The sequence below is a fragment of the Chelonia mydas genome, chromosome 9 (assembly GCF_015237465.2).
Source record: "Chelonia mydas isolate rCheMyd1 chromosome 9, rCheMyd1.pri.v2, whole genome shotgun sequence".
Taxonomy (NCBI): Eukaryota; Metazoa; Chordata; order Testudines; family Cheloniidae; genus Chelonia; species Chelonia mydas.
The window spans coordinates 86,587,206-86,600,297 of record NC_057855.1 but is presented as its reverse complement, the minus strand read 5'-3'; the positions used below and the strand labels follow the sequence as shown (position 1 = coordinate 86,600,297).

Below are 13,092 nucleotides of genomic sequence, written 5' to 3'. Positions count from 1 at the left end.
CCTAGACAAATTAGAGGATTGGGCCAAAAGAAATCTGAGGTTCAACAAGGACAAGTGCAGAGTCCTGCACTTAGGAAGGAAAAATCCCATGTACTGCTACAGACTAGGTACCGAATGGCTAGGCAGCAGTTCTGCAGAAAAGGACTTAGGGGTTATGGTGGACGAGAAACTGGATATGAGTCAACAGTGTGCCCTTGTTGCCAAGAAGGCTAACGGCATTTTGGGCTGTATAAGTAGGAACATTGCTAGCAGATCGAGGGATGTGATCATTCCCCTCTATTTGGCATTGGTGAGGCCTCATCTGGAGTAGTGTGTCCAGTTTTGGGTCCCACACTACAGGAAGGATGTGGAAAAATGGGAAAGAGTCCAGCGTAGGGCAACAAAAATGATTAGTGGGCTGGAGCACATGATTTATGAGGAGAGGCTAAGGGAACTGGTATTATTTAGTCTGCAGAAGAGAAGAATGAGGGGGGATTTGATAGCTACTTTCAACTACCTGAAAGGGGATTCCAAAGATGATGAATCTAGACTGTTCTCAGTGCTACCAGATGATAAAACAAGGAGTAATGGTCTCAAATTGCTAGTGGGGAGGTTTAGGTTGGATATTAGGAAAAAACTTTTTGACTAGGAGGGTGGTGAAACACTGGAATGGGTTATCTAGGTGGTGAAATCTCCTTCCTTAGAGATTTTTAAGGTCAGACTTGACAAAGCCCTGGATGGGATGATTTAGTTGGGGATTAGGTCCTGCTTTGAGCAGTGGGTTGGATTAGATGACCTCCTGAGATCCCTTCCAACCTTGATATTCTATGATTCTACCTTTAACTTCCCCGTCGTAATCTTGGAGAAAACTGTACATCTGATTTTTTGATATTCTGGGGTCACCCTCTAGGAATAGGATTACCTGGCCAGTTTTAGATGGTTTATTACAGCTGGTAAAAAATGCCTGATTATATCCATCAACTGGACTGGCAATTTCTAAAAAATTAGATAAGTTATACCAGCTTTCTCCTGAGTGATTCTTGTTCTACCAGACTCACCCAGATCCAAATTCATTTGTAGTGGAAGCTGCTGTCCAAAGAGCTAAAGGAGGTCAATTCTTTTCTGTCTCTTCAGATAGTTGATAAGAGGGAAGATGATGTGAGTAGAAGGATGTTCTCCTTTGCCACACTACGAATCAGAATGGTCAACTAATAGGCAGTAATGTCCAGATGTCAGTTTTATTTGGGAGAGAATGTTTGCGCAGTCACTGCCAGGAGACTAGAGTAAACTGGTCAGACCCGTTGTTATTGAAGGTCAGTTGCTAAGTACATCTTGAGAGTATTCTTTGATGCTTTTGGTACTGTGTGTAGAGCAGTGGCATCCACATGTAACTACAAGTGGTGACTCGAGATATGTTCATTTGTACTTTATCCGGAAACAAGAACTAGAGTGGAAGACACGCATTTGTTGGTGAAGTGCTAAACAGATGAGGTTTAGAGAATGTGAAAGACATCAGTTCTACTGCAGGGTCTCTAGGAATTTCTCAATCCTCTAGGAAAAGATTTGGGATACCAGTGGATATGGTTGTTTTTGGAAAGGAACATTCTCTTCCACTTCATTTTGAAGGAAGGAATAGCACCCTATTCAGCCACAGCAGAGACCCAAACCATGAGCTAAAGCAGGGGTGGGCAAACTTTTTGGGCCGAAGGCCACAGCTGGGTGAGAAGATTGTTTGTAGGGCCAGGCAGGGGGTGGGAGTGCGAGAGGGTGCGGTGTGCAGGAATGGGCTCAGGGCAAGGGATTGGGGCAGAGGAAGGGTGCGGGGTGTATGAGGGGGCTCAGGGAAGGGGGTTGGGGTGCAGGAGGGGTGTGAGGTGCAGGCAGGGAGTTGGGGGGGCAGGGTGCAGGAGGGGTTCGGGCTCCAGCCCGGCACCACTTACCTAAAGCGGCTCCGGGGTGGCAGCAGCGCACACTGGGGTCAGGGCAGGCTCCATGCCTGCCTGCCCTGGCCCCACGCTGCGCAGCTCTGGGAAGCGGCCAGCACCATGTCCCTGCAGCCCCTGGGGCGGCGGGGGGGAGGCACAGGGCTCTTGGCACTGCCCTTGTCACGCCTCCAGGTACCTCCCCTGAAGCTCCCATTGGCCGTGGTTCCCCGTTCCCGGCCAATGGGAGGTGTGGCAGGCGATGCCTGGAGGCAAGGGCAATGCATGAAGCCCTCTGCCCTGCCCCTCCCCCAGTAGTATTCACAAAATGCTTTTCAGCAGTAGCAGCGCATTTAAGACATCAGAATTTCCATGTCTACTCTTATTTGAACGATTGGCTCATCAGGGTATCCTCACAGGAGGTTGTAGCAAAAGCTCTGTCACAAATATGCACTAGGGTTCAAGATAAAGCTGAAGAAATTATACACACCACCAGATCAGACCTTTTATTGAGGCAATCTGGATTCTCAAATAAACAGAGATTTTCTTCCAGAAGAAAAGCATTTTAAAAATTGGGTTGCAGCAATAAAATTATTGGAGAAGGACTCATGTCAGATAGTAATATTCTTCAAGATGGGCTTTGGCGAGGTATGTAGCTCTGTGTGCCTATCTAGAGATGAGTCTTCTGCAGCCCTGACTATCAAAACACTGTATGCCAAATGTAGACAGCATGATTATGAAATTGACACTACCTAGGGATGTGTTCCTGACTCTTATATGGTGGACTCAAACTTCAGTGTGTCCTCAAAGGAGTTGTATTCAGTTCGTAAACTGTCCACTTGCAGGTAAGGAGAATATACTAGCAGATTAGTATGAGCGGTTATTCTGGAGTGAATTACTTCTCCCTGTGGGGATGTCAGGACATAGATTTATTCGCAAGAAGACACAGCTCTAAATGTCAGAGTAGGAGTTTCACTTTCAAGAAGACTTGTGTGTGTCTTGAAAGTTTCTCTCTTTCATCCACAGAAGCTGGTCCAATAAAAGATAATACCTCACCCACCTTGTCTCTCTGACATCTCCCATGCCCTCTTATGGTATTTCACAAAGATAAAGTGATCCTTCTTCCACACCCAAAATGTTTCCTGGTGGTAACAGAATTTCATCTTAACCAGTTTGTAAACTTACTAGTATTTTTTCCGAGACCTCACTTTCATTCAGTAAGCTACATGTCTTGGATGCTATGATAGCATTAGCTTTCTATTTGATTAGATCTCAGGAATACAGGAAATCACCTAAACTGTCTTTTATGGAGAAAGAGTGAAGGTCAGGCAGTTGCATATTAATGTATTTCTAAATGGTCTTAGACTCTATTGAAGAATGTTATAAACACACATTTGTTACTCTTCCATAAGGGCTTAAAGCACACTTGATTAGAGTAAAGGCCAGTTCCACGTCCGGCCTTACATACATTCCAGATTAAAAATCTGTTGAGCTGCTATTTGGAGCTCTGTTCATACTTTCACAAAATATTATTTCTTAGAACTGGTATCTATATAAGATGCACAGTTTGGTGAAGCAGAATTACAGTCTCTATTTAAGTAGGTCTCCTTTCACACTATCTGGAGGGAGGAGTACTCTTTGCCAGACTCCCAAGAATGCAAATGTGCAGAGGTCACTTGAAGAAATGAAGGATACTCACCTGTAATCATAGGTTCTCATGATGGACTCTGCACATTCACACTGCCTGCCTACCTTCCTCTCTTCCTTGGAATCCTAATTTCAACTTTGAACCTGAGAATGCAGTAGAAAGAACTGAGAAAACCAGTACACCTTGTCACCTTTTATAGCCCTACTCTCTGAACATTTGGAGCTGCAAGGGAAGGAGAGGCAGGGAGTGTGAGGGTGCCCCAATGGCTGCTGCTGTCAGAATGTTCCACAGGTCCAAGCTGCACTGCCAGCTCATCCCAAGACTCTGAACGCGAAGAGGTCATCTTGTAGAATTCCAGTTATAGGTGAATAACTCTAAAGTTCTGTTTATTGTCACATCTCCATACCCACATGCAAAAATAATTAAATGCCCAAAAAATAGATTTTTTGGGGAGAAGGGAAATAGGAAAATTACAAAATCTGCCACTCCTGTGTCACAAGTATAGCCTTATTTATACTAGAAAAACAAAAACAGCATACCAAATTTACAGCACAGATCACGTGACTCTGTTGCATCATTCCCCCAACTTTATATATTTTCTGTCTGATCCTGTGAGGTGCTGAGCATCTTCAGTTTCTCTTCATATCAATAAGAGTTGAGGGCTCTCTGCAGCGCACAAAGTCATAAGCCCTTCGCTTACAAACTTTGAAGTAAACACCTTGTTGCTTGATGTCTAAGGAATCCGGTGCTGTGGCACTAATATATATGAATGAAAAAGTGACAAGTTGCAATTATGATCTGTTTTCTTTTTAATTTCAGCTTTAACTGATAGACAGGAAAGTGCACTGATTGAAATAATGCTGTGTACAATTCGACAAGCAGCAGAATGCCATCCACCTGTGGGAAGAGGAACAGGGAAAAGGGTATGACCTATAAGCTTTGAAACAACATACATTGTTGAGAGAGAAATTCTATTAAATTGTGCCTTTTTATTGTTTTTTCTGTTATTTTAGTATTCAGGTCTTTTATAGCCCTGATTTTTTGACTGTACTGAATAAGAAGAGTGTAAAATAGTTTAGTCCCAAAACCTGTTTAAAAAACAAAGTCAGTTTTTAGTTTTAAAAACTTTCTTACATCAATAATTTAGGTGCTGACAGCAAAAGAGAAGAAAACACAGTTGGATGACAGGACAAGAATTACAGAGCTTTTTGCAGTGGCACTTCCTCAGTTATTAGCAAAAGTAAGTTTAATTCTTTTTGGAGGTAGTAGTTGTGTGTTGTCAAAATGTTAGGGAAATAGTGCATGTCTCCCAATGTCCTGTATGTCATTAGAAACTACAATATAGTTGATACTTGTTTTGATCATGTGTTAGTAATAATTAGCTAGGTCTTATTGTAGTAACTCCAGAACAAAAAATCTTGTAGGCCTTAATTATTTTTGTTAATTTGACAGTATTCTGTAGATGCAGAAAAAGTGACCAACTTGTTGCAGCTGCCACAGTATTTTGACTTGGAAATCTATACAACAGGACGATTAGAAAAGGTAAGATAACATAAAATGAAATTAAAGAGGGGAAAAAACTGAACTGAGACCTTGTCCTTACTGAGATTTCAGACATCAGCGGTGCGAGACTTGTGAAAACCGCTTGTGTAAATGCTGTTTGTTCTGGTGCATCTACATGAGTGAAGAAAAGGCCTGAGCTTCATGGTCTCCACTGGCTATTTGTCTTAGAGAGTGTCAGAGCCTAAGTTTGCTTTTGAAAGATTTCTTGGTCAAGGTCAGTAGAGGAGAGTCTTTCTAGACAGGTGATTGTCATGTAAGAGCATCCCAGTTCTGGGGTATCAGGGTTATTACATTTCAGAACAGGTACACCATTTGGGGAGAGAAGCTTGTGCTAATCTTAGTTGTAGCTAGTATAATTTAGTACTTACAGAAGTAAGAACCTAAAGTAGTAAAACATAAAACTTGTATTTGAGAAGTGTCAGTTGAGCTACATAGTTGTAAACTTTTTATTGTTAGTAAAATTGTTTATGGTATTACAATTTGAAAGGTGATAATACTGACATTTTCTCCCTGCGGTGGTATAGAGAAAATATACTTGATACGTGTTTATAAATACAGGGGTTGCTCTTAAGTTTTTCCGTTTTGCTTTTGATGACTAGACCACAATATTGCCTGTATATCATACATTTAATTATAACACAACTGAAAAGTTTTTCTTGTGACCATTATGTACAAATACAAGTATTTGAGAATGAGAAATAAAACGTTCTATACACTGTGCAACCATCACCATTAATTCAACTACTATCTAAAATTTTTCTTTTGTATTTAAAAAGTTAATTTTGGTATGTGTTTTAAATTTGTAGGCTTCAATGTCCCCCAGTTTATTTTTTGTTTTGTATTGTACTGTATTGCTACTCTCGATTTCTCTAGAGAATTGGCAATTTTCTAAAATAGTGTTCTTACTTTCATGACTGTCATATTGAACATAACAAAACAATCTAAAAATCTTTGCTTTCATAACTAGAATATAATTGGAACTTTGTTTTTACTTTTGTAGCATTTGGATGCCTTATTGCGACAGATTCGGGATATTGTAGAGAAGCACACGGATACGGATGTTTTAGAAGCGTGTTCTAAAACATACCATGCACTCTGTAATGAAGAATTCACAATCTTTAACAGAGTTGACATTGCAAGAAGTCAGTTAATAGATGAGCTGGCAGACAAGTTTAACCGACTTCTGGAAGATTTTCTGCAAGAGGTATATCATGTGCATGATGATCTTTTTCATATCTTAACATTTTCATTATATCTTGTTGGCGTAGTATCTGCAAAGCATGCTAAATCCACTCTAATTTACAAAACTTTTAATATAGTAGTCATAGTAATATACCATTTATATATAATATATATCATTATAGTAATATACCATTTCAAGTCTGGTGAATCCGAGTCTTTTTTGTTATGATATTAAGTTGGTGGTGATTCTGTTACTACCCTTTCAACGTCATGTGGGTCAAAATCTGTTGGTGATTTTTTTAAGCATAACTTCATAGTTTGTCTCTTTATGCTATTAAATTCACTTGGACCTTCAATTTTTAAACAGTCAAGTTGCAAAATTTATATATGGTGATTAGAGTTACTTAGCTTGTAGATTTTGCAAGTAACACTTTTAATTGACATCCATACTTTCTATTATGTGGCATTTCATCTTTTTTTTAACCTGTTTGTTTTTTAATGAGTTCAGTTATTTATTATTGTATATGTAATCATCAAAGGCACTTGTTGCAGCATTAGGAAGTATTTTTTGTTTAAACAATCCTGTCCCACTGTTGTTCAAATATTAGTAGGACGTAAACACAAAGGATGAAGATGAATTATGTAGAACGTAAAAAGGACTATCCTGGGAATAAGAAAAGGAGTACTTGTGGCACCTTAGAGACTAACAAATTTATTTGAGCATAAGTTTTTGTGAGCTACAGCTCACTTCATTGGATGAATTACCCTGTAAGGTATTTACCATCCTGATTTTACAGAGGTGATTCTTTTACTTTTTCTTTAATTAAAATTCTTCTTTTAAGAACCTGATTGCTTTTGCATTGTTCTTAAGATCCAAGGGTTTGGGTCTGTGTTCACCTGTGCAAATTGGTGAGGATTTTTATCAAGCCTTCCTCAGGAAAGGGGGTGTAGGGCTTGGGGGGATATTTTGGGGGAAGACGTCTCCAAGTGGTTTCTTTCCCTGTACTTTGTTTAACACGCTTGGTGGCGGCAGCATAGGGTTCAAGGACAAGGCAGAGTTTATACCCTGAGGAAGTTTTTAACCTAAGCTGGTAAGAATAAGCTTAGGGGGTCTTTTATTCAGGTCCCCACATCCCTCCTGGCCAGAGGCAAAACCCTTTCACCTGTAAAGGGTTCAGAAGCTAAGATAACCTCGCTGGCAGCTGACCAAAATGACCAATGAGGAGACAAGTTACTTTCAAAGCTGGGGGCCAGGGGGGAACAAAGGCTGTCTGTCTGTCTGTGGAATGCTTTTGCCAGGAACCGATCAGGAATGCTCTTCATAACTCCTCAGAACTTATGTTAAGTTAGTAAGTAATCTAGCTAGAAATGTGTTAGATTTCCTTTTGTTAAATGGCTGGTAAAATAAGTTGTGCTGAATGGAATGTATATTGCTGTTTTTGTGTCTTTTTGTAACTTAAGGTTTTGCCTAGAGGGATTCTCTGTGTTTTGAATCTGATTACACTGTAAGGTATTTACCATCCTGATTTTACAGAGCTGATTCTTTTACTTTTTCTTTAATTAAAATTCTTCTTTTAAGAACCTGAAAGCTTATGCTCAAATAAATTTGTTAGTCTCTACGGTGCCACAAGTACTCCTTTTCTTTTTGCGGATACAGACTAACACGGCTGCTACTCTGAAACCTATCCTGGGAATAGTGGCAGGAAAAACGTAATGACATTAAGACACATCAGGTACTGGAATTGTTTCCCAAGGAAAATGGTGGAAGTTCCTTTGCATGTGACAGCCAAAATGAAAAAGGACAAAGGGTAAAATTTTCAAAACTGCCTGAGTGACTTTGGTTTAGGAGCCTAAGACTCATTGAAAATTAATAGGACTTAGTTTCCTTTGTCACTTATGCACCTTTGAAAATTGTACCCAAAATATTAAGAAACGTTAGGGAACAATCTTACATTGGTACAGTAATGGACAAGATGGTCTTGTTTATATCTTTACCATCTGTAAGTTCTGTGAAGAGGTTCACCTCTATGTGTGACTTGAAGCTTTTATGCTCTTATGACTGTTACGAAGATTGATATGGTGTTTGGAATGCTGCATTGAGTCTTCATGTTGTATCCTGGCTTTTCTAGACATAAAGCAATTGTTTTAGGTTTATATAAGGTAGAGTAAAAATCTAATTGGCATTCCATTGTGAATGGTACTTTTAATCAAAACGTTATAATGCAGGCTCTTAAAGTGGGGTGAGGAGATAGATAAATTAGGGTCAATCTGTCAAGCTCCACTTATACCAGCTTTCAGGAAGAAGGTATCTAAGAACAATGAGCTCTGTGGGGCAGGGACCATGTCTTCTGCTGTATTGAAGCATCTAGCACAATGGGGTCCTCTATCCAGATGTCTTTTGGGTGCTACCACAATCTAAATTAATAATACTCAGTCTAATGATTGGATTCAGCATAAAAATCGAACTTTTTTCTGTTTTAACTTTTTGGTGTCAGAAGCTGAAAGATTTTGCTGATGAATAATTTTTAAAGGAGCTTTGTTTTCTGTATCTTTATTGTTGCTTATTCATGTATTCCTTTATGGCAGATAAGTGTTAGGCACTCTATAAATCCAGTGTGCATAAGTACCCTTTATTCTTGATATATTTCAGTAGAAACTGAAAGGAACCCCAACTGAAATCTGTCCTGTTAAAGACAGTGTAAGCCATCTTGTAGTATCTAAACAAAAAAGAAACCACAAAAAGTGATTTTTCCAAAACGCCATGAAAGATCTGAAAACTTCTTTGCAAATTTCACAAACCAGTTTTATGACTTCCATATTCCACTGACTGTGAATTTCCAAGAGGATATTCTCCTCAGCTACCCCACAGTGAATGAGAGCATTAATGCTATAGTTAAACCAAATTTTTCTCAAGAGGGTTTTTTTGCATAATAGATCTGTTAGTCTTGCCAAGGCCCTGCATAGACCTCTACATGAAAACAAATTCTGCTACAATATTAATTTATTTTATCTGTGTGAAGTAACTTCATTCCTACCTCCACTTACACAGTTATGGCTCATAGTTGGAAATACTCGTTGGTGTTGAACATAAATGAATTTCTCAATTATTATTATTTTGGAGGACGGGATTTTCTGCAACTTGGCTCCACTCCGTGGGCTTCTGTTTCTGTGGTGATGTTCAGCTTCTCCTTCCCAATGTGTGCCAAAGGGAAGTTTAGTTGCTCATCTCCCTTGCTCCCTTAGTTCTCAGCTACTTCACTGTACTACAACCTGCCTTACTCGCAACCTATGCTTCTGGCTCCTCCTGCTCCTTGGATTCCACCTCAGAATCCCAAACAGCAGTGCCTGCCTCATTGAAACAATGCACAGAACAGGCAGTGAAAACCCAGTTACTACCCCTTTGAGAGGGATGATAGAAAGCAAGATAGCTCCTAGGAGATAAGTCAATATCATGCACAAATGGCAAGCTGAGAAAGAAATGCTGAAATCCCAGTGACATCTTGGAAAAATTAGTACTATGGAATCCATTGTGTCCTGATTTGAGATGAATGGAGCATCTGCCTCTTAGATATATTGTTTCAGATTGTCTGTGGACTCAAATAGGACTTTCTGTGGGAAAATCTGTGACCCAGATGCTTTTGGGGGTTTGTGGCCCATCTTCCTCCTGCAAATGCAAGATTATAAAGGTCCAGGGAAGACTAGAGTTCGGGCTCCAGCCTGAGCCCAGAAGTCTACCCAGCAATGAAACAGCCCCACAGCCCAAGCCCTGTGAGCCTGAGTTGTCTGGCACAAGCCTGCCACGGATTTTTTTTTTTTTTTTTTCTGTGTAGACATACCTGAAGAAAGCAAAGCCCCTCTCTTCCTCAAAGAATGACAAGCTCTCCACCCTCTAAGTAACTGAAGGAAGACTTGGACTTCAGTGGAGAAGATAGTTTGGTTTTTTTATTCTCATTATTATCCCTGGACTCTTATTCAAGTTGGACTCTTATCCTGTCCTTTAAAATCTTAGAAATAAAGATTTTTTTTTTTTTTCTTTTGCAGCATGTGTATTTCCATGTAGATGCTCCCTAACCTGGCTACAAATACAGTGCAAATTGCAGACCAAAATGTGCTGGGAATTCACAGAAATTATTAAAAGTCTCCAGACCTCTGTCATTCTCTTTGTCATGCTGCTCTTGACATAACTCTGTTAACATTGTATTGTTAGCTGTTGGTAGAAGGATTTTGTGGGTCTGGGCTTCAGAAACAGAAGATATATCTAGATCCCACTTGGTGCAGGCCCTCTCTGATGGCATCAAGTTGTATGAGGAAGATCTAGGATGTTGCCATTAAGGAACCCTCAGATCTTCATAAGTTTGAGCTCCTTCAGGATAGGAAGGAGAAACACCATCAAGTCAAGTTTAAGTGGTTAAGGGACCCTCCCCCATGGTCGTTTCATAACAGATTTAGGTATTCTGTTCTGGGCCTTTTTTCCAGAAGCTCCCTCCCTTCTCTAAGCAAGCAGAAATGAAGAATTGCTGGCTTATCCCCACCAATCATAGGAGACTGAAAATCTGGTCTAGACTAGTACACTCATGACTGACTTTTGAGTATTGTCAACAAGGACTTGTGCCATTGCCTTTGTCTCTCCTTCTCTTCTCTACCACATGTATTCTTACAGTACTAGGGGCCACCCTCAGGGATCCCTACAGAAATAGAAATTGGCAGTTGAGGTGCTAATGATCATATTTAACATTATAGAACTTTCTATCTGATGATCTCAAATCACTTTACAAGACATGGTAGGGTGAATTTTTATAAATCTAAAATTAAGCAATTACTTCAAATCTGTTTTGCAAAATAGAAAAATATTGTTGCCATTCTAAAATGATTGCAACACCTCTGCAAGGTCAGTAAGTAGTATAACCATATTTCAGAAGATGAAACGGAAGTGCAGTGTTAAATGACTTGACCAAGACTACAAAGGAAGCGCTAGGAATAGGTCTCAAGTCTCAAAGTTTGTTGCCGTAGCCAGAAGATCTTTCATCTTTATGGTCTCTGTGTACAACCTCTCCTCAGAAATAGCCCAGTTGGCTGCTACCACAAATAAATAAATAAATAAATACACATCATGACACTTGGGCATTTCCAAAAATAATCGAAGAAATTTAGCAGGATTCTGCTATGTGACTCAGCTAGCTGAATTGAAACTGAACCCAGATTGCATTATGCTTATAGGAGTTTATTCAAACAACAAAGAATCAACTCTGTAACTTAAAGTATGTGTTGAAGTCCTTTGATTTGTTGAATTTAGTTTGGATAGAATTATTAGCATTTCAGAGTATTTTTAGTATGTTGTTCATACTTGATCCCTAATTTGTGAGGTTCTCTCCCTTGTTTATGAACTAATTTGTTGTAATTTAGCTTTTAAATATCTAAAGGAGATTTCTTCTAGTAAAAATTTTAAACATTTATATATATCATCTTCATAGGTGAGTCAGATTACCGGAATAGCCTTTCCCCAGATAAGCAAATTAATTTTAACAACCTAATTGTTAAAATTAATTTGATAGTGAAGTGTACCCCAGTGACTAATTAATAGTAGTTTAATGTCTTAGGTACGCATAACCGTATGGGTGATATGTTATGTTTGAGTTGTCAGGGTACTCATGGGGAGACAGGAGAGAAGTAAGGGGTCAGGAAGAAGTTTGGATGTAAGGTACAAATCAGGGAAAGAATATCTGTAAGGTTTCCTACCTATCTCTTTTGGTTTAGAGTTGAGCCTGAACATGTTCCTAAGGGGTTTACTGGGCTAGGTTGAAGGTTTCCATATTTCTTTGGCTAGGTGGAAAAAGAATGGTTTTCAGACTGAGGTACTTACCATATCAGTACTGACCAATGGTCCATCTAGTCCAGTATCTGTTGTGTAACAGTGGCCTCTGCTGGATTCGATGGAGAAACTTGAATCACCTTCAGAATACACCTGCCCAATTGTTCTGTGTTACGTATGCCATATAGAAAATTTCTACCTGATCTTAGCTCTGGTGAGCAATTTATCTGAAATGTGAGGATTGATAGTTCTCATGACTTATTCTAGCTAGTGTTTTGTATCTTGTTGTAATACCACTTTTCCTAACACAGATATGAATTATTCCAAAATGTGTTGATGCCTTCAGACTATTTAATTTAAAACACTTTTTACTGCAACTCTTACAACAAAATAATTGTGTAATAGGGTGAGGAACCTGATGAAGATGATGCTTATCAAGTCTTGTCTACGTTAAAGAGAATCACTGCTTTCCACAAGTAAGTGGAATCTCAGCCTGAATATCTTGATTTTCATATTTGCAACATACTATTGTTTCTTATATTATTAAATTGACCATGTTAAACTTTGTGCAAAACTTATTTTTTGTTCGGTTTTAATTCGGAGCTGTGCATGACATTGGCAAATCTTGAATAGAAGACTATTGTAAATACAAAAACATTTATACAAAAATATACTCATGATTTAAACTGAACTCTGTCTGGTTTCTTTACTAGGACAGTTAAAAACATAGAGTAGTTATTAAATGCCAAATTCTAGAATTAGTATAATAAAATATAACCATTTGATGTGTTACAACACTGCTTCATTTCTGCTTTCTCTAGTGCTCATGACTTGTCAAGATGGGACTTGTTTGGTTGCAACTACAAATTATTGAAAACTGGTATTGAAAATGGAGACATGCCAGAACAGGTATTTAAAATATGCATGTATAACAGTGAATATACTTCGTTAATGTATATATTGGGATTTTTTTCATCTAACTTTTTTTC

At 39.0% G+C, this 13,092-nt stretch overlaps 1 protein-coding gene across 5 annotated transcripts in view; it reads left to right on the top strand.

Moving 5' to 3' along the window:
* The window catches only part of STAG2 (stromal antigen 2), a 182,683-nt gene that overhangs the window by 126,067 nt on the left and 43,524 nt on the right, over positions 1-13,092 (top strand). For all 5 annotated transcript variants that reach the window (XM_037908707.2, XM_037908708.2, XM_043522951.1 and 2 more), the window contains 6 exons: positions 4,369-4,472; positions 4,697-4,789; positions 5,002-5,091; positions 6,113-6,316; positions 12,509-12,579; positions 12,925-13,012. In XM_037908707.2, coding sequence (XP_037764635.1) covers positions 4,369-4,472; positions 4,697-4,789; positions 5,002-5,091; positions 6,113-6,316; positions 12,509-12,579; positions 12,925-13,012 — 650 coding nt within the window. The remainder of the gene's footprint in view (positions 1-4,368; positions 4,473-4,696; positions 4,790-5,001; positions 5,092-6,112; positions 6,317-12,508; positions 12,580-12,924; positions 13,013-13,092) is intronic.